General features: G+C 32.5%; 5 protein-coding genes across 13 annotated transcripts; 4 read left to right on the forward strand and 1 right to left on the reverse strand.

Annotated features, from left to right (window-relative positions):
• The first annotated feature begins 2243 nt into the window (after positions 1-2243).
• On the forward strand, positions 2244-3921 carry LOC106776400 (thaumatin-like protein 1b). The gene is made up of 3 exons (XM_014663848.2): positions 2244-2663; positions 2758-3418; positions 3546-3921. The coding sequence occupies exons 1-3, from the start codon at positions 2591-2593 to the stop codon at positions 3778-3780; spliced, it is 969 nt and encodes a 322-aa protein (XP_014519334.1). The 5' UTR covers positions 2244-2590; the 3' UTR covers positions 3781-3921.
• Positions 3922-5106: 1185 nt separating this feature from the next.
• On the reverse strand, positions 5107-8031 carry LOC106776680 (remorin-like). Its single transcript, XM_014664158.2, has 2 exons — positions 8019-8031; positions 5107-5641 (listed from the first exon to the last, which is right to left on the reverse strand). The coding sequence occupies exons 1-2, from the start codon at positions 8029-8031 to the stop codon at positions 5223-5225; spliced, it is 432 nt and encodes a 143-aa protein (XP_014519644.1). The 3' UTR covers positions 5107-5222.
• Positions 8032-12271: 4240 nt separating this feature from the next.
• On the forward strand, positions 12272-13673 carry LOC106777369 (rhodanese-like domain-containing protein 17). The gene is made up of 5 exons (XM_014664949.2): positions 12272-12692; positions 12826-12905; positions 13004-13074; positions 13201-13254; positions 13434-13673. The coding sequence occupies exons 1-5, from the start codon at positions 12544-12546 to the stop codon at positions 13527-13529; spliced, it is 450 nt and encodes a 149-aa protein (XP_014520435.1). The 5' UTR covers positions 12272-12543; the 3' UTR covers positions 13530-13673.
• A 133-nt stretch (positions 13674-13806) lies between these two features.
• LOC106776957 (MLO-like protein 4) lies at positions 13807-18692 on the forward strand. 6 transcript variants are annotated; one of them, XM_022775564.1, is made up of 15 exons: positions 13807-14576; positions 14657-14714; positions 14816-15036; positions 15204-15320; positions 15407-15467; positions 15591-15694; positions 16018-16092; positions 16457-16542; positions 16756-16805; positions 17220-17260; positions 17362-17532; positions 17611-17646; positions 17829-17896; positions 17999-18059; positions 18320-18692. In XM_022775564.1, the coding sequence occupies exons 1-15, from the start codon at positions 14451-14453 to the stop codon at positions 18632-18634; spliced, it is 1590 nt and encodes a 529-aa protein (XP_022631285.1). In that variant the 5' UTR covers positions 13807-14450; the 3' UTR covers positions 18635-18692. The 6 variants fall into 6 exon arrangements, with proteins under 6 accessions (XP_022631285.1, XP_014519927.1, XP_022631283.1 ...); XM_014664441.2 differs by having other exon boundaries at positions 14816-15033; XM_022775562.1 differs by having other exon boundaries at positions 13807-14319; positions 14422-14576; positions 17362-17646.
• Positions 18693-21161: 2469 nt separating this feature from the next.
• On the forward strand, positions 21162-25521 carry LOC106776317 (26S proteasome non-ATPase regulatory subunit 4 homolog). Of its 4 annotated transcripts, none has more exons than XM_014663729.2 (10): positions 21162-21311; positions 21425-21538; positions 21841-21946; positions 22689-22803; positions 22885-23094; positions 23199-23532; positions 23620-23719; positions 24291-24394; positions 24495-24563; positions 25235-25521. In XM_014663729.2, the coding sequence occupies exons 1-10, from the start codon at positions 21300-21302 to the stop codon at positions 25283-25285; spliced, it is 1215 nt and encodes a 404-aa protein (XP_014519215.1). In that variant the 5' UTR covers positions 21162-21299; the 3' UTR covers positions 25286-25521. The 4 variants fall into 4 exon arrangements, with proteins under 4 accessions (XP_014519215.1, XP_014519216.1, XP_014519213.1 ...); XM_014663730.2 differs by having other exon boundaries at positions 23623-23719; XM_014663727.2 differs by having other exon boundaries at positions 23199-23511; positions 23596-23719.
• Positions 25522-27301: the final 1780 nt, after the last annotated feature.

Here is a 27301-nt window from a genome sequence, read left to right on the forward strand (position 1 = left end):
TGGTGTAATTGAATTCGTGGTTTGCTCAAGAGTGTGGTTCGTTCAACAACGAATGGGTTTTCTGGCCATTCGTGTTGCGCTGCAGTTAGCAAAGTTGTTGTTCCAAAATTTAAAAGCAAAGGGTTAGGGTTAAGAATGACTTCTTCACAAAGTTGTTCTTCTTGTTTGAAGACATGGGGCAAAGGATTTTCACATTCCTCACATTGTTGTAACGAAAGTTGCCATAACTACAAGGAATGTTTTGAGAATTTTGAAAATTTATGTGTTCTTCATGTAAAGGATGATTATCAGTTTCTACTGTAATTAAAATGAACAATCTGGGTTCGTGTAAAAAAGTTCGTTGTAGTCCCCCTAATGGTTTAAAAATGTTAAATGTGGTCCCCCTTTTCTTTAAAAATTGTGCAATGTGCTCCCTGANGTATATGNNTATCATACATATTAAGNATACCTAACAGAATATATTATTAGATATATGTTTATGTTGAACAAGAAGATGATAGTTTATGCCATTGAAGAAGCTGTCACAGACCTAAAAGCTTTATTAAAGTTTTCATGACTAGCTGAAGACTGGTTTCGTACTTCAATTTTCCTTNGTTGCTGATACTCTAGATGATACATGTGAGACTTCTTTGTTTAATGGATGTCTTTATTCTTAAATAGTGAAAGCCTCTTAGGATGTTTGCAGCAGCATAAAAAAGAGGAGAATTCCTTTTTCCTCGCAATCTTCAAGTACGAGAAAAACCTTCATTCAATCTCAATTTCCTTTTTCCTCAACCTCAATCACACAAACTGTACAGAAAACCCTAAAATCCCAAATCAAAAAAATCACACAAAATGTACAGAAAACCTAAAATCCCAAATCAAAAAACCCCTAATCTGCAAAAACCCAAATCGCAGCATCACTCCACCATATTCGTTTTCTACACCTCGATACAACCTAGTCATTCATCACGAGAAGCACATAGGGGTTATCCCAACACCCCTCGAAACACCACCCTGTGATGAATGCGAAGCTCCTTTGCCCGTTGTCTTCGAGCAAGAATAACCACTTTGTGAAGAAGTCATTCCAAACCCTAGTCTTTTAACTTTCGAAAACTCTGGAGAAAATAACCAGAAACCCTAACCATTGCTTTTAAAATTTGGAGCAATAACCATGAATCAGTACTGTAACATGATGATTTACTTAATTACACACCAAAAATTACCCCTAATTCATTTTTTAATTACACGTCACAATTATTTATTTTTTTAAAAGACAAAATAATGCCACATTATCACATATTACACACTTGGCAGTTTTGCCGTTAGTCAAGTTAACGCCGTAACCAAAAAGGGCCACTTTGAACAGTTTTTGCGAAATCTAGGACTATAGTAAACTTAAAAAAAAAAAAAAGACCACTCTAAACAAACCCTCCCAAATAAGACACCGAAATAGGTATTAAGCCTTAAAAATAATATTTTAGATTTTCTAAATTGTAAATAATACTAATAAGAAGGAAGAGAATTTGACATTTTCCTCTGTTCCTGATCCTGAATAGCATCTTCACTCTTTTATTGTACATGACGTCAGTATACTCCAAATTGGCAAACTAATTAAGGAAAAACCATGCTGGTTGTCGGTACCAAATTTGCATAGGCTGTTTAGATATAAAGTTTAGATACACATGTTATGGTATCCTTCTCTCTCATAATAAGTTATTACAAAAATAATAAATTGCTTATGTACGTTTAATTAGGACTAAATTATATTATAAAATCATTTATATTGTATATGATGTTTTATTATTTATTTTTTAATGCAAAATATATCATAAATACTTAAGTCGTTAGATATGTAAATTGTTAGACATTGAGGAATGAAATATAAAGTAGCACATGTAATAAAATATTTAAGATGTTTTTTTTTTAATGTAAAGAAAAAAAGCATGAGAAATCCATGTAAAACAAGCATAGAAATTATGATCATTATAATATGGCTACAATCGAAATTAATGATGTATATATCCATATAAAAAATAAAAAGGGTTTGGTTTATAAAATGGTATATAATATAGTACGGTTTGGATTACTTGCACCGGTGAAAAATGTGGATGTGGCAATCAAGAGAGCCATGAGTATTACGCCACATCACCCGGTTGCAACAGAAGAAAAATCATTTCGCTGCACTAGATTTTTTGACCGACATTTTCTTTTTTGTTTACACTGCACTCACTAAAAAATCGAAAAAAAAAAAAAAACATTGGAGGTGGAAACTGGATTCACCCCTCTTTCCCCACTCTGTCTCTCTCAGTCACTCACTGCTCCAGTTACAGTAAACAAAAGCGTGGCCGTTTCTTTATAAATAAGAATGCAGAGGTTAGCATTCAGATTCCCCAAATTCTCTTCATCTTCTTCACTCTTTTTCTTCCTAGAAAGAGAGTGCTAGACTAGTAATTATATGTAAGTTATCAGTAGCAGCACTTCATAAAGCAGAGATTCTGCTTCAACTCTCATCATCTCAATTCTTTATCCCTTGTTATCGTAAACAACACATATCATATCACAATACCAGTTTCTATTTTCCATTTCCATAACCCACAGCTAACAAACAATGGCTCTGCTCTCATATACCTCACACCCTTCTCAAGCGCTCTTGGGCATCGCACTCTTCCTCGTCTTCAGAGGTAAATTTAATTTCTTTTATCAAATTAACAAAATGGGTGTTGGAGAATCATACATGGGAATAACCAAACTATGCCCTCGTGTTTTCAAATGCAGGGGTTTCAGGGGCAACCTTTACTTTCGTCAACAAGTGCGATTACACGGTGTGGCCAGGGATTTTAGGCACGCCGGAACTCGCAACCACGGGCTTTGAACTCGCCAAGGGGGGTTCCAGAAGCTTCCAGGCTCCGACCGGTTGGTCCGGTAGATTCTGGGGCAGAACCGGTTGCCAGTTCGACAATTCCGGCCGCGGGACCTGCGCCACCGCCGACTGCGGTTCTGGAGAGGTCAACTGCAACGGCGCCGGAGCCTCCCCGCCGGCGACTCTCGCCGAGTTCACTCTCGGCACCGGTTCCATGGACTACTACGACGTGAGCCTCGTCGACGGCTATAATCTGCCGATGATGGTGGCGGCGAGAGGCGGGTCGGGGTCCTGCGCCACCACGGGGTGCGGCGAGGATCTCAATCGGCGTTGCCCATCGGAACTGAGGGTGGAGGGCGGCGACGCGTGTCAGAGCGCCTGCGGCGCGTTTGGGAAACCGGAGTATTGCTGCAACGGCGCGTTTGGTAACCCTTCGACTTGCAAGCCTTCTACTTACTCTGAAATTTTCAAGTCCGTATGTCCCAAAGCCTATAGTTACGCGTACGATGATGCCACCAGCACGTTCACGTGTTCCGGCGCCGACTACACAATAACATTTTGCCCCTCTTCTCCTAGGTAAACAAAGTAACAAAAACAACCTTATTTTCGTTTAGTCCTCTGTTTTATGCTTCTTACTTATTGATTTGAATTCATGTAAGAGCATGATGGATGGTGATTGAGATTCGTTTTGCTGTTTTTGCAGTTTGAAGTCTTCTACAGATTCGAGTCCAAAGGGAACGGATTCTGAGTCTGGGAGTGTGACGGGGACAGGTTCGTCGGTGGAACAATCGGAATTGGCTTCTACTTCGTGGTTAGCCGACATGGCAACGGCGACAGGGGCCTCGACGCGAGCACGGCCTTTTGTGACTTCAAAGGTGTATTTTTGGGTGGTTGTTGTTTTCATTCTTTCACTTTTGGTGGGTCCCTCTCTCTCCTAGTGATCTATCTTCCTTCCCTTTCACAGAAACTCCATCCATACACATTTATCAGAAGAGAGTACTATGGTGATGGCTAAATTCTATTTGTGTAAATTGAAAAGTAATGGTATAAGAAGCGTTTCAATCATTTCTTGGGGGTTATTTATTATTATTCCTTTGATTAGGTTCCTCTAATTTCTTTAATCTTGGACCTTTGGAATTGGAGGGTAGGGTATAGAGAGAATTAATGATGAAAATCATGGTGTCACTCAAGTCCAGTTAGTGGATTTTGAGGCCCATCATCTACTTTTAAATAAGAATACAACAAAAATCTAATCAACCATACCACCCAAGATAACTAAATAAATATAAGAGCAAACAAAATTGGTTCACTTACTTATTTCAAATGCTACCACCACATATGAATCCAATCTTTTCACGGAATATCCCATTCCTGCATATGATTTTTCTATGTATGCGTACGATGTAGATAAGCTTAGTGGAACTACACCATCATTTGCTTATGTATTTTATATATATTACACACATTAGCAAGAGACTCACTTTTCAAATTATAGATATTACAATAAATCTCTTGCAACTTAAGAACCCTTCTAAAATGTAAGTTTGTTCGTGATCAACGACATTTGATATAAAAACGTATGCAAGATAATCTTGAGAATATTTAAAAGATAACTATATTATTATTAAAATAAGTACAACCATTATTATTATAAAGAATTAAATATGTTTTTTTCTTTAACTTTAATTAAAATTAATTTTTTTTATAAAATCCATCACAATGACCTATGAGGTGAGAAAACTAAAATTGGGAGATGCGTACAAAAACTATATTTAACTTACTTTATAATTTTTCTTCAAAAGAAACTCTAAATATCAAGAGTTCTTCTCTTGACTCCTCTCTCGGGCCTAATCATAACATGTACATTCCCTATTCTTGACACACTTGCTTCACAGAGAAACTGCTATTAATACAGACTAATCTTGTTGGAGTCGTGTCTCCTTCTTTGTCCTTTTTTCGAGGCATGAATTCTCGAGCTAGCTTTATCATCGAGAGCATAGTATTGGATTTAATTTATTTTATGTATTTATGTTATGTTTTTATATTTATATTATGTTATATTTTTTTTTATATTGTTCTAAACAGTTATATATATCAATTGTACTCTCTTTCTTATTATGAAATAAGTACAATTTTCATTCTTTCTTTTTTTTCTAACATTTCTTTTTGAAATAAATTAAATTGCTAATATTTTTTTCAACAATAATATGAACAACTATGGGAGGCAAATCTTCTTCCCTTATTTCTATGCTAATTTATCCTCTTCAAATCAACAGCTCCAAATAGTACATATGAAAAAATAACACAACAAGCAATAATTAAATGTGTAACAACATATAACAAATCGATGAGAATTTAGTGCTTCATTCACCTAAGAAACTTAGGCACTAAAGCATGCAAAGAATTTCCTTGGCGTAACTCCACGGCTACGAAACTTTGCAGCTGTCTCCTCTACTTCCAAGAATTCTTCACTCTTCTGTGCATCCACGCATGTCCTTTTCTCTTCAGCTAACTGGTGAATCTCAACAACTTTATTCTTCATTCTTTCAACATACTCAGCCTTCTTCCTTTCCAAGTTTTCCTCAATTCTCTTGCATTCTGCCTCTATTGATGCTTTCTTGTTATCCTTCCACAACTCAATAGTCGAGTGCTTTTTGTATGCCCTGTTCTCTGACTTTGTCTTTTCACTTCCCTCCCATGCTTTGATTAAAGCCAATCTTTTCTTTGTTAAAACTCTTGCAAGCATAACTTTGCTGACTGAATTCTCAGTCTCCTTTTCAGCAGGATGATCTTCAACCTCTATCAAAAACACAATAGAGAGAATGAATAATAGTTGCATAGGATATATAAATACTACATGCCCAAATTCGTACGAGTGTTTAAGAAAAGAAGGGGTGAAAATTGTGTATCTTCCCAATGGATTCTAGACACAGGTGCTACTGATCATATATCTAGTTCTTTGTCTCATTTTATTTCTTATCATAGAATCTCACCAATTACAATTTGTCTACCCAACAAGAATTCTTCATTTGTTCATTTCTTTGGTATTGTTTCTCTTGGCCCACACCTTACCTTACATAATGTCTTGTTTGTTCCTAATTTTTCAGTCAATCTTATTTTGGTCACAAAGTTAACTAAATCTCTATCTTGTAAAATTATCATTTCTGAATTTTCATGTGAAATACAGGACAAGCCAACCCTACAGATGATTGGGAAAGCTGAAGAAAGAGATGGCTTGTATGTCATGATAGTTCCTGCATCCACACCCCTTGCTTCACCAACTGTTATTTCTCCTAAGAATTTTATTGCTTGTTCTACAATAAGACCTAACTCTATAGATATTTGGCACTCTAGACTAGGGCAACATTCTTCTTCTTGTTATACCAAATTACACACCATGTATGCCACTTTACCTGATACAAAATACACTCATTGTGATACCTGTCACTATTCTAAGCAAAGAAAATTTCCTTTTCAATTAAGTACTACTGTTTCAAAAGCTCCTTTTGATTTAATTAATGTTGATACTTGGGGGTCCTATTGTACTTCTTCTGTTGATGGTTTCAAATATTTCTTAATTGTAGTGGATGATATGTCTAGATTCACATGGATTAAATTGATGGCAAGTAAGTCTGATACAAGATCACAACTTATTAGCTTTGTTTCTTATATCAAAACTCAATTTGACATTGATGTAAAAGTTGTTAGATCAGATAATGGTAATGAGTTTGCAATGACAGATTTTTATCGATAAAAAGGGATACAACATCAATTATCTTGTGCTGAAACATCTCAACAAAATGGATTTGTTGAGAGAAAACATCAAAACATTCTCAATGTCGTTAGGTCTTTAATGTTTCAATCCCATTTGCCCATAATTTTTGTTGTTTGTTATGCTGTGCAACTCATTAATATTTTACCTTCCAAAGTTTTGGCATATTTTTCTCCATCTCAGCTATTACACAATGTTAAACCTGACATTACTTACTTACGAGTTTTTGNCTCACTTTGCTATGCTTCAACTCTTCAAGCTCATAGAACAAAATTTCAGCCTCGTGTAAGAAAATGTGTTTTACTTGGTTTTAAAAAGGGAGTGAAAGACTACCTTTTGTTAGATCTCAAATCAAGGGAAATTTTTATATCAAGGAATGTAGTATTTTATGAAAACGTATTTCCTTTTCTTACTAGTGACAAGCACTCACCTATTGATACACAAAATTCAAATTCCTTGGATTTTGTCACCAAAATCATTTCCTCTCCATCACCTCTTTTCTCATAAGCAGAAGCTATTGATCAACCCTCTTTACCACCTACATTTCCTCCTTCTATTGTTCCAAACCTTGTTATTCTTTCTTCTCAACCTGTTTCTGTTGAACCTGCCACTGCTACTCCACAAAGGAAATCAACCAGGCCAAAACATAAACCATTTTATTTGCAGGACTATCATTGCAACATGTTATCTACTTCTTCTGCCACACTCAGTCATTCATAGGTACCTTATATCCTATCTCTTCATATCTCTCATATAATGCATTACCATCTCTTCATAAATCATATGTCCTTAATCTTTCCCAAGTTAGTGAACCTAAAACCTATAACCAAGCCATCAAATATGATTGTTGGAGAAATGCCATGGATCAAGAAATTGCAGCTTTAGAAAATACCAAAACTTGGGTTTTGACTGATCTACCTTATGGAAACCAACCTATTGGATGTAAATGGGTATACAAAATAAAGAGGCATGCTGATGGGAGTATTGAACGATACAAGGCAAGGTTAGTAGCCAAAGGCTACACACAACAACAAGGAAAATAAATTAAATCCAATACTAAAGTTCAAGCTGGTGTAATTAAGCTCCTTCCTATTTCTACTTCAGCACAACTTGCAGACATTCATACTAAAGCTTTGCATCCAACACAATTTCAATCTTTATTGTCCAAGCTGAGCATTAAGGATATATATGTTGCAGCTTGAGGGTAGATATTGGATTTAATTTATTTTCCATTCATATTTGTGCATTTATGTTCATATATTTATATTCTGTTTTTATACTTATATTCCTTTTTATATTGCTCTAAACAACTATATATATATTGATTGTACTATCTCCTTATTATGAAATAAGAAGCACAATTTTCATCCTTTCTTTTCTTCTAACACATAGCAAGCATCATACCTCCATCGTCCATCGCCAGCTTTGTTGCTGTTATACTGATGTGTTTGACAACATTTCCCTTTCCTTCCTTTTTTTTTCTTGCGGAGACTTCCAAATTTCTAACTGTGCCACTAATCGACTAGACTCTATCATGCAAATCTATTCTTTAGCCCTACTTATTTTCACTTCTATTGATTACTATGTTGTTGAAATGTGTGTTCACAGTGACTAAAATGACGACCCTCTAGTTTTTCTAGTATATATGTGTATCCAAGTTTGTTATGTGAACAATATGATGAAGAATAAGACGAATAAAATTGAGGGAGAACAATGGAGGAATTTTTGTTTTGGTCTTTAAGTTTGTACGAATGTGAAGATGACGATGTTTGTGTTATCATATGTAGAAGTGATTTTTGTAGGTAAAGATGGATGTGATTTTTGTGTGGATTTATGTTGGATTGTAGTGGATGAAAGTGAATGTACCGAGATACACCGAATGACTAGGACAGATGGTTTCTTATCAGTAAGAAGTTCCAACGGTCACAAGTGACGATACGAGAGAGGTAAGTTACGGAATGTGATTAAGATAAGAAGAGATTAAGAGTTATTGGACTATGATTGAAAGGTTTCCCTAATCCAAAGTCCATAAACCAACACTATAAATACATGTCAAAAGGTAATACTGATTTTATAAAAAAAATAATTAATTAAAAAAAACACATGGCAGCCGTTTGCTAGTGAAATTTTAACATCTTTCAAAATCAAATACTAAAACCTTATTTTTGAAATAACAAAGATTAAAATAGTTAAAAATTTTACGCAAAAGACCCTTTCTAATTTTGCCCAATAATACATACACCAAAAACATAATTACATTAGAAAGAGTTATGAACGTTAAAACATTAAAAGAGAAATAAAAAAGTAAATCGGAATAAGGGAGCTTCGCAAAGAATAAAAATGGGTGACTTTAAATGGCAAATAACTTTTAAGTCACACAATTCGGTGAGTGCGAAAGGTGGTCCAAAGTGTGTATTCTAAGTTTTCTTATTTCTGTGTATATAATTTTTTTTTAATATTTTGTTGAGTGACAAAGCAGTGAAAAATAGTTCATATAAATATGCATTAGTAGTTAAACATATTAAATGAAAAGTAACATAAATGTTATTGTATATTATTCTGTTCATTGTACTAATTTTAAAATGTAGTAAAAATGAGGATATATAGCCACAGCATAATAATATAAAAAATATATACCATAAAGTGTCAATTATATCACTTATGTTTTTCTAACGTGATTGTATACAAATGAGTGCTTATTTTATTTCATACACAAGGACGAATTTTAATGGATTTTTTTATTAATTTTGAAAAAAATTTGATAAACTGAGAGATTTATAAATGTACATGAGAAATAAATATCAATTATAAAAATAGATTAAAAGTGTATTAAGCTTTTAAATAACACCATATTTAAATTTTTGGTTTCTTTTAATTTATATTCTCTATACATATAGCAGACATTTGAAACTAAACATATAAGACACCATAAAACTAAAAGTTGGCGTCCTTTAATTGAAAAAACAAAATGGAATAAGAATTTTGTTTCTGAACTTTACAAGCACACCAAAAAAATATTCTTTAGCAGACCAAAATGAAGTAAAATAAAAATAATAATAAAAAACAAATAAATATGCCGACATTACGTTATAGACTTAAATAATTTGAATGTAAGAGGTATGGGAGATATTTGGGGAAGATATTTGTGAGGAATCTGAAAAAAAGATAATGGATGGAACTTTGGGATGAACGTTGCGTTGTCGTCCAGAAAAAGCTTAAACTATCTATCATGAATGATTTAATGGGCAGACAGAGAAGAATATCGTAAACAGCTAAGAAATTTATAACTTGTATTTTCAAACCCTTTTTCAAGTGTCATGTTGAAGGAAGCTACCTTTCCTTCTTTCTATACAAATGAAAGACCATGAAAAGGATAGAGAAAGTGAAAAAAAGTGTCACACATTTAATCGTTGATTTGAGATGAAGGTTTACCAAATTCTTTTAAGTTTTTTACTATAATTTATTAAAATCATAAATTAAAAATTATTAGGCAGAAAAGAAAATAATAGGATAATGATATTTAGACAATATTTTTTTGACAACATTTGAACATTGATTACGTGTCAATATGTGATTGGTCAAAAATTACTTCACAATAATGTTTATGATTATTATTATTGATTGTGGAATAATTATTTATCAATCACAAATTTATACGTAATCAATGTTAAAATGTTGTAAAAAAAATGTTGTCTAAATATAATTATCGTTTCGGCAAAATAGGATGTTTTGCTCTTTGAGATAAAAACCCACATGACTACTAACACAAAGAAAACAACCAAGTAATCTTTTGGCCCCAAGATATGAACATCACTTATGTCTATCTCTCTCAGTGCTTCTTTTCTTTCTAATTTCAACTTTTTCTCATATGTTTCTTCACGCCAAAGGCAAAATGCAACTACTTCATTTAACAGGTACAAACACTGAACAAAATATTTTCAAATAAATTCATATTAACAATACTCTTAGTATCTTACTTAAGTTCACATTCCAAAATTATTATTCATTTATTATAAAATCGTGTAATATTTAAAGGACAAAAAAAAATATAATTTTAAAATTTAAAACAGATGAATCATTTTATATTTATTTAATCCTGTCTATATATAAAACTTTGATCCTGATTAGCTTAGTTACAATAGCAGTTTTGCTTTATCTAAACTCATGGACAGCTATATACAAGTTTCTCATTTGTTACTTTGAAGCCTTTTCTTTCAAAGTTTTGAATGTTGAAACCAATAGAAAAATGAAAACCGTACAAAAGAGCCTTTACTTTCCTTTCTTTTTTCTTTGATGAAATGATGAAGTGGATTAAAAAGGATTCGTATTGTAAATCCTGGTGTACCACTTTCGTTTTGAGTCAAATTTATCCGATTAAGGTGAACCCTCAAATATGTTACATTCGCTTGAACAACTTGTATGATGTAACATCACAACAGTGCTTCTTATGTCTGGTTTGTGATTTTCATTATTGGATATTTTTTACTTGGAAAAATTTAAAACATATACCACCTTTATGAGTTCTTCATATTTTAATACCCTTATATATATATATATACACACACACATTAGGGTTACCTTTTTACTATTTACCCAGGGATAGAATGGGTATTAAAAATATTAAGGGTGCAGGAAGTAGCAGCCGAAGTTTCGTTATTTTTTTGTTCCAATATCTTTTCACAGGCCTTAACTGGGTTGGGCTGGTAAAGGGCTTCAAAAAGGCTGTTCTGTCTGGACCTGAATGGAAGGATGCACAGTAAGAGAAAGGTTGTTACTCCTTCTACCACCCCAAATTCCTACGCTTTCTCATTAATTTTTTTTTTTAATTTCAGAAATATCCTACACTTTCCCATGTTACAACCTTAGGTTTTTCTTTTGTGATGAAAATTCCCGCATTACATTGGTGTATCTTCATTTTAAGAAAGTAATTCATTTCTTCCAAATCAGTCATTTCAAATTGAGTTTTCATTTCATGTTTGAATTTGTTCAATGAATCTGAACTATTTCTAATAACCAGCAAATCATCAAAATACAACGACACAATAAGTTGCATTTCATTTCATGACCTTTTTACATTCAGTTTCGCTTTGTTAAAATCCTTTATACAATAGATAACTGTCAATCCTACTATACCCAATCCTTGGAGAGTATTTCAGTCTATAAAGGGCTTTCTGAATATTGTAGACTTTGTTTTCGCTGCGTGGAATAGCAAAGCCATTTGATTGGTCAATACAAATTATTTCTGATCGACTTTCAAAACCCAGGATTGCAACATGGAGAAGTGTAAGATATTTTTGTAATAAAAAGGAAGAGGTGTAGGGACTTGGAGTAGTAGATGTTGTTGCAACACCCTAAATGGAAGTGATATTTCCATTTCTATTACTTATTTCATCATTACATTTTTTATTTTCACTTTTATATTTTAATGTTTTGGCTATTTTCATATCAATATATCATAAAAATATAACATTAATTTAATAATATTAGTTAAAATATATTTGTGAAATAAAAAATATAACATTCTGGAATATTTATTTATAGATAACTGAATTTACTTTTATTTTGATGTAATTTTAAAAAGTATGAATCGGATACTTGAATTGGTGAAATCCAGGAATCATCAATGTGACTCATATTAGATGCGATCCAAGTGTCATATAAAGAATAATTTCATGTGAGTGAAATTTGGCGACGCCACGCCCACTGAAAGCGAAACCGAAACAGCTGCTGCAGAAACCTAGCACCAGCAGCATAGTATGTCTCCTCGTATCTTAATTCAACGGCGTTGTGTTCTTTTTCCTTGAATGTTTGATTTCAAAGGCTTAAACCATGCAACAGAGCACCCTGATACCGACACTTTATCAGTCATATCCACGTGCTGAGTACACATAAATAACGTATTTGTGCTCAGCTTCTATAGAACTTGAATATGGCATTTTCGGTGGCCCTGTTACCTCGTTGGTCGGTGTTTCTTCTTTTGCTTCTTTTCTTTTGTAGCACAGGAGCAAAGGTTGTCACCATTGATGTGCGCGCAGCCAGGGATCTTATCCAGACTGGTTCCATTTATCTTGATGTTAGGTAACACACGTAGTACGTAGTGTATTTTAAGGAGTTCTTTTGTTTTCCTTTTCCTAATTGGTTTTTCCAGTGTTGGATAACGTTTGTTTGTTTCTTTTAAAAGAAGCTAAATCTTTTGGTAAACATTATATAGGACGGTGGAAGAGTTCTCGAAAGGGTATGTAGATGCAGTTAATATCGTTAACATTCCATACATGTTGAATACACCTAAGGGTAAGAGACTTTTCAACCCCTAATATTAAAACCAGTTTGCGAGTCTGTCAGGTTACAGTTTTTCTACCGTTAACAACTTCTGTGATTTTGAAGGGCAGGCAAGGTAATGAATCCAGATTTTGTGAAAGAGGTTTCCTTGGCTTGTAACAAAGAAGATCATATCATTGTGGTAACTATCCTTTTTTCTCGCTCCTTTTATTCATTATTTTGCATTCAAAATGCAAGCTTCAATTTCAACTGTTAATGTTAGTTAAAGTCAACATCTGTTTATATTTTGTATGAATCTGCATTTCAGGGTTGTCAAATTGGTGGGAGATCTTTCTATGCAACCGCTGCTCTTCTGTCAGATGTAAGTTAAGTTAGTTCATGTCAACATCGGTCTACTTATTCATCTCAATTTAATTTCGAATAAAAAATATAGTTGTGGCTGTAAAATATCTGAACATCACTCAGCTATAATTTTCCTTTGTTTACTTCATTTGACAATGGCTGATGACACTAACTTGTATGGTTTGATTTGAATTGCAGGGTTTTAAGAATGTGAAGGACATGGGAGGAGGTTATGAGGAATGGGTTATAAACAAGTTCCCAGTGAAGATACCAGCAGCCAAAGAGGAGTTATAATATGCAAAGATTGTACCTTAATTCTTTCTTGTAAATGTACAACTTCTTAAATTTCGTTAGTCTTTTTGTTGTGTGGATACAAGATGGACTCATGATCCGATGATTATTTTGGTATTTGAATTGAAGAAAACTAAATTGGTTTCATGTGTTGTGTCCTTTGTTTTAACTTTGCCTTTCTAATGTTTTTCACTTTCTTGATCACAGATTTTTTTCTTAACTCAACTTACTAGTAAATCCTACTATTATTAACAACGTTTGATACAAGAAAAAAAAGAACTTTTGGCACTATTTGGAGTTGGAATGAGATGACATGGTGGACGAGTTCAATCATTCAATATTAATATTCACACCAACCGCTAATACGTGATGGAAAGCAGGGGCAATGAATATGAAAATAATAAATACGTTGTTCAGCTTTAAACGCACGTAGATATGTATGATTTGGTGATGCATTATGGTTTGTTAAGAATAGTTATTTGTTTATTCATTTATTTTCCACTTGAAGATCCTGATCCAATTCTGAAGATGTTGGATCTGCGTATTCTTATTGGTGAACAAGTGACCATAACGTTGTGTCGTTGTTCAAACGTGGCCAAGCGACAGATCCCACTTGAAGTAAGTGGTTAGCCGAACCTGACATGGTTATGATATCAGTAAATGGGACCATTATTCTCAACTAGTTCGTGGCAGCACAAGCATGTGCATATTAATTTTCTAAAGACAAAGTCTCGACATTTTGCCACAGCAGAGCTACCACCAACTCTATCTCCGCATTAATGGCCCAAACTATGTAATGCATTGAAGAGACAATGCACACTGTGGAGTTGTTTGTTCTTTTCTGATATTATTTTTTCGTTATAAGCCCCGTTGAAGGACATAATTTTCATGACAGTGCTGCTGTTTTGAGGACGAATACCAGACATGGGGGAAGAAAATGGCGAAGGAAGATCCTTAGCTGACACCCCCACCTATGCCGTGGCAACTGTGATCACTGTCCTTGTTTCTTTTAGTTTCTTGTTTCAGGGCACGTTAAAAAAACTGGTAAAGGTACGTAGTTTATGATTAGTTTGTCTCTTCTTCCAAGGTCTCATATTTATAGGTGTGTTACATATTGAATAATGTCACAGTGGTTGGACAGAACCAAGAGAAAATCTCTGCTTTCTGCTCTGGAAAAGATCAAAGAAGGTGGGGAGTTGTAACCTCAAGATTTCATTAGTATTTTTCTCTTGTTATATATAACAATGGAACTTACTGTTACATGTTTTTTGAATGTTTTTTTTAAGCAGAATTGATGCTTTTTGGGCTTCTGTCATTGCTGATGGGTCATTGGATTATTTTTGTGGCAAAGATTTGCGTTAAGTCATCGGTAATAAGCAGCAGATTTTTTCCGTGCCCATTGGAAAAGAATTCTGTGAAACGTGTGGTCTGGTTGAGTTCAGAATATTCAAATAGAACAGTTGTCAAAGGGCAAGTGAACAATGGCTTGCGAAATTATTGCCCTGAGGTAGTTGTGCTATCTCTTCCAGTGACGTTTCAATTGTAAATTTGCTAAGCTTTAGCCTACGGTTGGTAATGCAAGTTGCAATCAAACTATTCTGATCAATAGTTCAATTCAATTCAAAAGTGGAATCCACAAAGGCCAATTTCACTGAAAAGTAATCACTTTCTATGTAGGGTCACGAATCATTGGCTTCTTATGAAAGTCTTGAGCAGCTTCATCGCTTTGTGTTTGTTCTTGGGGTCACCCATGTTACCTATAGCTTTCTTGCTGTTGCCCTGGCCATGATCAAGGTTCATCAAATAGTCATGAAGAAACCTTCTCCCATTTCTATTTTTGTTGATCAGGCACTGATTGTCTTATTTTAGAGGATATTCAGATATATAGCTGGAGAACATGGGAAAACGAAGCAAAGACTATTGCTGTACAAAGCATACAAGGTTCTGACTTCTAAGCATCCCGATAATTGCAAATTTGCAATGAGACAAGAATTATTTTCGCAGTACATTAAGCTTGATATTCTTTACAACATAATCCCTTTTGATCAAATTGTCTTAGTTTAGATACTTCACAAAGTACAACAAGCATAAGATTGAGGCGGCTTAATACATTCGTCTTTCACCATACATCCCATCCTTGGAGTCATCACAAAATTCTTGTTTGGCTGGTACTTTATACAGTCATTCTGTTCTATCTTATTAATCTCTTTAGGCAATTAGATATTTGACAATGTAAAAATTTTTGCATCTGCAAGAAAGTTTGCATCTACTCATGGTTTACTACTACATTTTGTTCTTATTTCATTGTTTGATCCAAAAGTTGATGGAATGGATCCATCTGGTTAATTATATATGAATTCCAAAAGGAAAAAAATCAGTCCAGAGATAGTTTCCAATAAGAGAATTGTGCCAATATGCTGTGTTTGTTAGTTGCCATGATTTGACATTTCAGTAGCAGTTGGCTTAGAATACTGATGAACCTGTATTGCAGCTATGCTTCAGCCGCCAATTTTGGAGTTCTATTCACCGAGCTGATTACATGGCATTGCGCTTAGGCTTCATTACTGTGAGTCAATTTTTTGTCACAGCATACCAGTATCTTCCATCAAATAAAAAAGTTTAGATAAGCCATAATAAGTCCATAGTTTTGAACTGCATGAATAACAACACCAAGTTGATGGAGGAAACTAATGGAGATATTGATTTTTTTTTGCTGTAGTATATGTTATAGATTTCTGTACAATACATCTAACTGAAAACAAAAAAGGAAAGTTAATTAGTCATGCATGACTCTAAGTGAACTGTTGTTACCTTTTTTTTCCTTTTCTTCTCATTGTGTTAAAAAAGGTGGAAATGAATACCTAAAGATGAGAATTTAAGTTTACTAGCTAATATTTCTTCTTTTTCTTCTTTGTTCTGGTGTTCTATAGAACCATGATCTTCCCACAACATACGATTTCCACAACTATATGCTTCGAAGCATGGATGAGGAATTTCGTGACATAGTTGGAGTTAGGTATTGTTCCTCAATTCAGATGACTAGTGGCTTTGTTTTATCATACCAAATTTGCTACTGTCATACTATTTAGATTTTTAAGAAGGATAGCTTAATTGAATAGGGGGAGTTTTGTTCTATGATTAGCTACATTTTGTAACTCTTTTCTTTGTGTTGTTATATGTTGTTCTGGCTCGTGAAACAAATCTGATAGTTTCTGAACTTGTTTTGCAGCGTACTTCTCTGGGTATATGCCATCTGCTGTATTTTCCTAAATTTTCATGGTAAGCTTTAGCTTAAAAGCATGTTGCTCAGGGGTGATACTAGCAGAGTAGTTTGTTTTATCTTCAGTGAATTCAACTAAGGAAACTCAAAATATCTGAAACAGTAGTACTGATTTGACAAATCATATTGTATAGACGATAGAAATTTAGTGGATGGCATGAACAACCCTTAGATGCAACAGTAGATGATCTTTTATTATGAGAACAGTGACATGCAGAAACCATATGCAACATAATTGCAACGTCAGCCATATATTTCCTGGTGTTGTGACGATAAAGACTATTACTCTATTTTAGACTGTTAAGCATGTTTATGGTCTCGCTTAACATTGGCATAGTCTAATGTTTTTTTATATATCATGCTAGTTTTTTGATGGACCTAGTGTGAAACTAAATTTCATAATTTTCCTTCAGGTAGCAACTTTTACTTTTGGCTTTCCTTCGTTCCAGCAATAGTAAGTCCTGATATTGTTTGCTAAGGCTTTTCTTTTCCACTTACCATATACTATTAGTTACATTTCACTAATAATTTTCCTGTTATTGACTTGCATTCTAGTTGATCCTTATTATTGGTACTAAATTGCACCGAGTGGTAGTAAAGTTGGCTGTTGAAATAATAAATCGTTGCCCAAATATGAAACCTCACCAATTTAACTTAAGAGATGAGCTCTTTTGGTTTGGAAAGCCCAGGTTCCTATTACGGTTAATTCAATTGATTTCCTTCTTGGTAAGCAATATTGTGTTTCCATTTTGCTTTTTCATTGCTGATACACTTACATTCTTTCTCCCTGTTGTAATATTTCAGAATGCATTTGAAATGGCTACATTCCTATGGTCTTTGGTAAGAAACTGACATTTTGTTCATATTACAGTACATGATATTCTGTCTTGCCACATCTCGGTTTGTAGCTTTATGAACTAACCATATTGCCATAGTTTTTCTTGGTTTTGGATTAAATCGAGAACTTGGCAAAAATGGTAAACTTGCATTATCTTGAATTGTTGCCTTTATTTTGGGTTCAGTGGGAAATTAAAGATCCTTCTTGCTTCATGAACAACCGAACCTTTATTGTGATACGCTTGTCATTCGGGTATGCGTTACTTTTTGTCAATGTTCTTACACTTTTTACAAATTATATTGAATCACAAATCCACCAAAATTACTATGCACTTTTGCTCTTTTGTTGCCACAGGGTCATCTCCCAAGTCTGGTGTAGCTTTATAACGTTTCCTCTCTACGTTATCATCACACAGGTAAATTTACACAGCTTCCTTTTCTTTATTTATCAGCTAATATATTGTTGGAAATCTCACGTCTACTAGAATTAACTAGAATTAAGGTCAATTTATAATATATGGCTTAAAGTTCACTTCTTATCATGATATCAGAGTTATGATTGGAATCTTTCCTAACGAGATTTATGTGAACATGTTGTTCCACCTACTATCTGACCACCTGTAATTGTACTCTTACATTTGTAATCCCTCTTAAAATCTTTGTTATGTGAATACAGATGGGTTCAAGGTTCAAGAAGACCGTGGTCTCTGAAAATGTGAGAAAATCACTCTCTAAATGGCAGAGAAGAGTGAAGGAGAGACAAAGTTATTCTTCTGCACTCCTTACTGCAACATCAACAGCATCGATAAGTTCTTTTATCTGTGGAAACGAGCGTGGTTTGATGACTGAGGAAGGAAGCTCCTCAGGGACTAAAGATATTTGTCTCTCTTATCTTGATCATGTGTCAAGGACTCAAGCAGATGCATCATTTCCAAGCTATGAAAATGATCCTCATGATATAATCCATGATTCGTCTCCTCCATTGTCTTGAGATTGCTAGAGTGATGGGTTAAATCCAAATACTTTATGTAATGCATCTTTTATTTTAATTCTTTTCCTTATTCAAGCATAACAAAATGAAAATGCAACGTGATATGTAGAGTCATGACATGACTAGAAACTCTAAGGACAACCAGAGACATGCAATGCAACTTTTTGAGACATGTATAGGACATAAAATATTATCTTCCAAAGCTACTTCGGGTAAACATCATTAGATGAAGATTAACAAAGGAAGTTTAAATAAAAAAAATTTGTGTCAATCAAGTCATTTTCGTTAAAAATCATTGCTTTCAAAACTCACTTTATCCACTGCAAAATCAGGGATCGGTTTCAAAACTCACTTTATCCACTGCAAAATCAGGGATCGGACCCATGAAGTGGTTATTATTCAAAACTTTAAGTTTTTAACATCATTAGTTTGTTTTTAACGGAGATGACTTGATTGACACAAATTTTTTTTATATGAGGACGAAATTGACATTTTTCTAAGAAAGGGACGAATTTGACACACTTCAACTAAACTGGAGAAAAAAGAAGTAATTAAACCTAAAGAAATTGATTTTCATACTTTTCAGCCATATTGTAAAGGTGAAATGCAAAATAATGTTTTCTTTCTTTATTGAATAGCATATTTGTTCGTTTATTTGTTTTGATTAAAGTGAAAAAAAAGAGTAAAATCGTTTAGATTAAGAGAAAGTGGGTACAAAGTTGTTAATAAATTTAAGGGTGTTTCACCCTCACTTTTCTTCTTTTTATCTGCACCTTCAAAATTACAAATATCACTTTCAATGTTTTATTAAAATAATTTTTTTTCTCTCTTTTCTTTTCACTCACTTTATCTTTTTTATTTCTTAATCTATTTTCGAAAACCGATTAAGAATTCAACAACTTAAGCTTTGAAATACTTTTTCTATGTTAGCTCTTAATCAGTTTTAAGAGTTAATAGATTTTTGAAAATCAATTAAAAAAATATATTTGAAATACAATAGAAATAATTAAAAAGACGTCTAAGAAATAAAGAAATGTGTTATTTACGTTAAAAAACATATTAATTTTAAAATAACAAAAAAATTACAAATTTTTGAAGAATTAAAAATAAAAGAAAGAGAAAAAAACAATTAACAAAATTTTAAATAAACAATTACAACTAAATACAATTACAATATTTAAAAAAGTCAACTAAAATTAAGTTAAACAATTATAAACAAATAACCAAAATCAATATAATTTCAAGCAACAACAATTTTTTTTATTTGGTCGTTATTTTTATATTTTTTGTTTAATTTTTTAAAATATTGTAATTATATTTAGTTGTTATTTTTTATTTGAAATTTTGTTACTTGTGTCTTTCTGTTTTGTTTGTTTTATTTTTATTTTTCAAAATTTATTAATTGTTATTTTTTTGTTATTTTAAATTTAACACGTTTTTTCTTAAACGTAAATGTGTTTAAGGAATAAATATATTTCGAAATATGTTTCTTCCTTAAACTTATTTTAAATTTTTTAATCTGTTTTTGAAAACTTATTTAACCTGATTTCGAAAACTTATTAAGAGCTCGCGACTTTTTGAAAATAAATTAAAAGCAAAATGTATTTCAAATCTTAAACGATTGAGTTTTTAACGAACAAAAGTTAGGTAAGAAATAAAACGAGTGGAGTGAACGAAGAGAGAAGAAAAAAAAATTAATAAAAGATTGAAGATCATATATATAATTTTGGAAGTATAGATAAAAAAAGAAAGTTACAGGATGAAACATCCTAAATTTAATTGACTTAATATAATGAATTTAATTGTATATTAATATATTTAGATTATATTTTATAAATCAAATATTAAAAATAATTTAATTTAAAAGTAAATGTTCAAAATATAAATTAAAGATAAAATAAACTTTAGATTAAATAAAGATTATTGTACAACTTTAATAAATAAAAAAATATATTTCAGAATAAATTTATATTTTTATTTATTAATTTTTTATGTTTATATAGGTTGAACGATCTATTACGTTATAATAAAAATTAAATATTTTATTAATTGATAGATCACCTTTTTTTTTAATTAAATATGTAAATTCAAATTTCTTCGCATCTCAATATAGAAATTTCCGTCTTGAATTTTGTTATTTCTATGTTTTAATTTTCGGGCTTTCCCTGTCTTTCCTTACTCTTACTTTTTCTAGTTTTAGAAACAAATACAAGCTTAAGGTATTTTTACAAATTAATATTTCTAGAACAGGACTTTTAAAATAAAATTCTAAACAAATTATATGAAAATATATATAATATTTTATAGAATAAGTTTCTCAAATTAAGCTTCTTGAACACATAAGATGCATTTTAACAAAATCTTTCTTAACACGTGAAACCTATGTGTGTGTATTTTCTTTTTCCTATACAGCATTCTATTCTCTCTTATTCCTCCAGCATAAATGATATAGTAAAATGAATGAGGATACTTTAGTCTTTTTCTACTGATGGGGTGCAGGAAGGAAAACCCCTAATAAATTCAGACAGGCCTGTTTTAGTAGGCCCAACAAGCTCCGTCCCACTCGTAGTACGCTGCACCAGATTAGTAGTTTCAGAGAATTTAACAGTCGGTTTTGGTTTAACAGCAAAGTTCTTTTCAGTCTTTAGTTTCTGAATCTTCAACAATGGTGCTCGAGGTAATTCCCGATTTCCCCTCTCGCTTTGATTTCACCAACCCTAGCAATCAATTTTTGGGTTTTTCCTTGATGTTACGGTAACACTAGTTTCATCGTGCTTCTTTCTTCAACAGGCAACGATGATCTGTATCGACAATTCGGAATGGATGCGTAACGGGGATTACGCTCCTTCTCGATTTCAAGCTCAAGCAGACGCTGTTAATCTTATTTGTGGTGCAAAGACTCAGGTTAGGTTATGCTAAACCGTACAGTTTCTGCTTTAACATTTCCCTCCTCTCTCTTTTATATTTGTTATCGTTTCATTAATTTATTTAGTTTCGAAAATTAGTTAGAATTGGATAAGACTCGGAAATCGGAAATGTTAAAGCTGGCTAGAGATAGGGTGAACTAAGCGTTTTTTTTTTTTTTTTTTTTTTTTTTTTGTTGTGTTGATGTTGTGATTTAGATTAGGTTTTTAAATTAGAGGTTGAACTAATTGTGTAGGTTCACTTGTGCTGAAAAATTGTTTTGACTTTAATAATGCGTGCAGTCTAATCCAGAAAATACAGTGGGAGTTCTCACAATGGCAGGGAAAGGCGTTCGAGTTTTGGTCACCCCTACCAGTGATCTGGGCAAGATCTTAGCCTGCATGCATGGTCAGTATTTCATTTTTTTTTTTTTTTTTCCTTTTATTATTGTGTTGCTTCTCTAGATTATTGTTTAGACCATGTCCTGTTGGTCAATCTAGCCTCTTTATGAATTGGTTAAAATTCTTATTGTAGTTTTATTATTAAAATTTGTGTTTTGTTAGGTTGTGCGCTTATAAAATTACTTAGGTTAAAACAACGAGTAGTGACTAAAATGACTAGTACAAGCACCACATATCTTGGAAATCCAGAAATCATTCTGTACTTTCTCTACAAAAAAAAGCGTGTGACAGAATTGTTTTTCAATGTTGGTTCCATAACAATAATGACCAAATAATTAAAATTATGATGTGAGGATTGGTGCATAACTACCTGCAATTTCTTCATGATTTAATTCTGATGTTCTTGTATTTCTTTTAAGTCACTCTATCCTTAATATATAGAAGGAGATAACAGGTTTGTCAAACTTTGATCTACGCAAACTCAGAACTTTCATGAACTTGACATGTAGACTCAATGACTCAACTTGTAAACTCATAAGCGTATGCAATGCAGAATTTAATAATTAAAATACTATCATAATATCCAAACAAAAAATAATACTATTTTAATTATAGCTATCCAACAGATTTGGTGGGAACTGGATTCTGATCGCATGATCAAACATGTCTGATGTATATTTTTCTACCACAGTGTGTCGTGGTGGATTCTGCTTTTGTTGAAATATGATTTCATTTTCCCCCTCATTTAGGACTAGAAACTGGTGGTGAGATGAACCTAGCTGCTGGCATTCAGGTGGCACAGCTGGCTCTTAAGCATCGGCAAAATAAAAAGCAACAGCAGAGAATTATTGTCTTTGCTGGAAGGTACGTGTATCTATGTTTTTTCCTTGTTGAAGTTGTATCTTTTGTAGTTATTTGTCTTAATTATCTCTCAATGTTTTTCAGTCCTATCAAGCATGAAAAGAAGATGTTGGAGATGATAGGAAGAAAGTTGAAAAAGAACAGTGTTGCCCTTGATATTGTTAATTTTGGTGAAGAAGATGAGGGGAAGTCAGAGAAGCTGGAAGCACTCCTTGCAGCTGTTAACAATAATGATACCAGCCACATCGTACACGTCCCATCTGGTCCAAATGCTCTTTCTGATGTACTTATAAGGTTTATGGGTTCACTTTCATGTTTTACTTTTGTTTTTTATCTCTTGTTTCTCCCTTTTTTCCTTATCTAACTTGAAGATATTCATGTTATGTTGTTTGTGGCAGTACACCTATTTTTACCGGTGATGGGGAAGGTGGAAGTGGTTTTGCTGCAGCTGCTGCTGCTGCAGCAGCTGGTGGTGTATCTGGATTCGAATTTGGTGTGGATCCAAACTTGGATCCAGAATTGGCTCTTGCTCTAAGAGTTTCAATGGAAGAAGAGAGAGCCAGGCAGGAAGCAGCTGCAAAGAAGGCTGCAGAAGATGCTGCCAATCAAGAGAAGGGAGGTGAGCAGCAAGCCAGCTCACAAGATGCAACAATGACTGAGCATGCCAGTGCAGCAATGTCTGAAGTTGAGAACATGACAAGTGATTTGATGGTTGGTTATGAGAATCTTAGGGTATGAGAATGCCCGACTACAGCAGTATTTTTATTATTTGTATTGACCTTCTAATGGAAACAGGACGATGAAAATGCCCTTCTACAGCAGGCACTAGCAATGTCAATGGACGATCCTGCCATTAGCCATGATGTAAAGGATACAGATATGTCAGAAGCATCTGCAAGTGATCCCGAGTTGGCTCTAGGTGAGTTTTTATGTTTATAATGTCTTGATATAAGAAACACAGATATAGGCATGGATACTCTTGAAGACGTTAAACGTAAGTGTCCCATGAGACATTGAACATGATGACTGTTATTTGTCCAGTAGGAAAACACACACAATTCCTTTTAAAGTGTCCAAGTGGATCATATTCCTTCCATTAAACTTGGATAGTTGTTTTGCATATTGTGAATCTAATTTTTCACATTTGGAGAAATGCCTTATTTATATATATCTTGATGATTGAACTAGTTATCAAATTTGGTCATTTAATCTAATTCTCAAACATCGTGGTGTAGAGAAGATTTCTTCACATGTGTGCATTTGGTGAAGTAGATAGATTTTATTATATAGATTCCAATGAATAGTGTTTGTTTTGTCTGCATTTACATACTTTCTCAGTTAGCTTCTACTTGTTTTGTGGATTTTGGTAAGCTTACTATGACCTGTACACAGGGTTAACATGTTAGTTTTTATCTTACGATCTCTAAGTCAATTAAAGCATTAGTGGTGTTTATGATATTTTCCGGGTTTTGGTCATTTGTTGCTTGCAGCTCTCCAGTTGTCAATAGCAGATAGTTCAAAGGATCAAACAAGTCAGTCGGACATGAGCAAATTGTTGGCTGATCAATCCTTTGTATCTTCTATCCTTGCATCTGTATGTCCATAAATCCAATATTTATTTATTTTGTTCTTTGAACACAGTGTATTCTTGCAGTGTACTTTTTGCACTAAGTAATACTTCATTGCTTCCGCAGCTTCCTGGGGTTGACCCAAATGATCCTTCTGTCAAGGATTTACTGGCGTCGATGCAAAATCAGTCTGAGGTTAGTCTTTCTACATGGAAAAAGATACATTCGATTTGAAAGAAATCGTATAAGAGATTTTCTGTGCAGGCATAGTTACAGTTCCTTGGCCTATTGTAACCTTTCCACTCTCTCCTCCTTTAATTGATATATTAATTTGCTTGGTAATATCCTACTAATAATGGAAATACTATGGGAAGCGTTTATGATGTCTGCCCATTGAAGGCCACGAGGACAGTCGTGGGCTTTACCTTTTAATATTGAAACACAATAATTATTAGGTGGAGTTAGAAAATGAATGTTCTTAATAGCCCAAGTTTTGAAATGATCTCACCCTCATCTGTGGCTGTGTGCTTTTTTTTTTTTTTTTTTTAATGTATTTTCAGGGTTAATATTGTACTTGAAGTTCCGTGACAAGTATTTGCTGTAACAGTAATTCTTTAGATGTGCTTTTTTGAATGGATAACAAGATTTTTATACATAGCTTAATTGGTATTAAGCTTCTGATATTTTATGCATCGTGCTAATTGCTATCTCAAATTTGAACTTTTTCTTTGCTTTTGGGGTGGGGCACATGGAATTTTGCTCTCTCTCTCTCTCTCTCTCTCTATATATATATATATATATATATATATATATATATATATATATCCTATGCTGCTCTCAGTTTTCTGATCGTATTGTTTATCCAGCCTCAACAGAAGAACGATGACAAGCCATCAGAGGAGGAAGAAAAGAAGTAATCTCTTACATCCTCTTTGTTATGTATGTTTTTATTTTGTTGGTAGCATTTTCGCGGCTGTTAGTAATCGGAGGCTGTTAGTAATCGAAACTATTTTTAGCATGTTCCAATTTTTGTGTCAATCCGCAGCTAATTGGAACTCAATGCATGTATTGTTGAATAGTGTATGATTAAAAATGGTCTTCATTCTCATGTCTTATTCTTGGTTGGTGCATATCATGTTAGAAGTGCTTCAAAGAACTATTTTTATACTGAAGGAAGTTCCTACATTTAAATGTATTTTTCAATCTCATCTCGATGTTTATGGTAATCCGTTTCACTTTAATGTTATATTTTGTTTTTATTTGTTTACAAAAGATTCTTTAGGTTATCCTGTGCCATGAAGGAAGAATTGAGTGACCGCATTGTTTTTTATGCTGTAGAAATAAATAGAGTAATAAACTCTATCCGGAAAACAAATTTTAGTGATGTGTGTGACTTTAAAATTTTATTATTCATGCATAATTTTGAAAGGGAGGATTTCCAGTGGCTGTAATTTCTTCTTTGAAGGGCGGTTCAGTTAAAAAAATCATTTTTGATAATTTTTTTCGGGTTAAATCCTTTAATAAGATTTTCTTTTTCCGCCGAGATTGATTTGACAATATTAAGAAACTATATTCATATTAGTCCTAGGTGATAAACTATGGATACCATGTCAATAAATAAAAAAAAAGAACCCATTTATGAATAGTTTCTTACTGTTTTAAAACAGTAAGATTATTTTTTCGAAATGCTCAAGTTTAAATTACATTTTTAGACAGACCAAATTTTGCACAAACGGTACAAATAAGTAGCTTTTGGAAAAATATAATAATTTCAAGATTAAATTGTTTCTAAATATGATATTAATTTAGTCCCGCACATGCTCAAGCTTCATTTTTTTTTTCTCTACCAAAAAAATCGAACTTTATTTAATATCCTTGTTTCAATATTCAATGATAGGATTTTTAAGAGCATTCAAAATTGGGATAAAACGTATAGTACCTTACTTCCTCCTCGCGGTGTTATTTTGGTATTGAAGTTAGTTCTATTTTCATTCATTAAATGATTATATACTAACATGGTAAAAATTAAAATATAGTTGGGTCTATTTTTTTTGTCGGGTATACATGTATTAGTATCATACCTGTTTTCTTATTATTTTAATTTTAATTAATTACTTTTTTAAAAATATAATATTATTAAATATTTAATATAAAAAACATATTTAATGCCAAATATTAAAAAGATTCTATAAATGAGATCAAAGCACTAAATAATAATAAGATAAAAGTGTAAGAATTATAAAATATTAATAATTACATATTAATAAATTTTTATAACAACCCAAATATTCATTAATTTTGAAAACCTTAATAAATAAAGTTGATAAAGTAAAAAAAATATTATTAAAAAATTATAAAAAAATATTAAAGTTCAAAAATATTTTAAATATTTACTTCTTTTCTCTAAATTATAATGAAGTGTTTTTTTTTTATGTATTAATAAAGGTTATAATACATTACTTAAATGAAATCACACATAAAAAAATGAGACAAATAATAATTTAAATTTATAGATAGATCTTTCATTTTTTAAACTTCATCACAATAACATTAAATTATTATATTATATTATATTTATACAATTATGGTGGTAAAGTTAAATTTATGAAGATGAGTTAGAAAATAGAATAATCATATAATAATTCATTAAAACAATATTTTATATAGAGAAAATAAAATAAAAATATTAAAAAGAAATTAAAATGATTAAATGTGAAATGATTTCGTACACCATGAAACTAAATTTATATAGAAAAAAAATAATAAATAATTAAAGGTAGATAAGATAAAAAAAATACTTTACAGATGTAAAAAAACTTTTTAAATATCGAATAAGTTAATTTAAAAATAATGAAATTTGTTTGAGTGAAAAAAATACTCTTTAAATAAAAAAAAAATTAAAAATGAAAGAGAACAAAGGAAATAAACGTTTT

Source organism: Vigna radiata, chromosome 11 (genome assembly GCF_000741045.1).
Source record: "Vigna radiata var. radiata cultivar VC1973A chromosome 11, Vradiata_ver6, whole genome shotgun sequence".
Taxonomy (NCBI): Eukaryota; Viridiplantae; Streptophyta; class Magnoliopsida; order Fabales; family Fabaceae; genus Vigna; species Vigna radiata.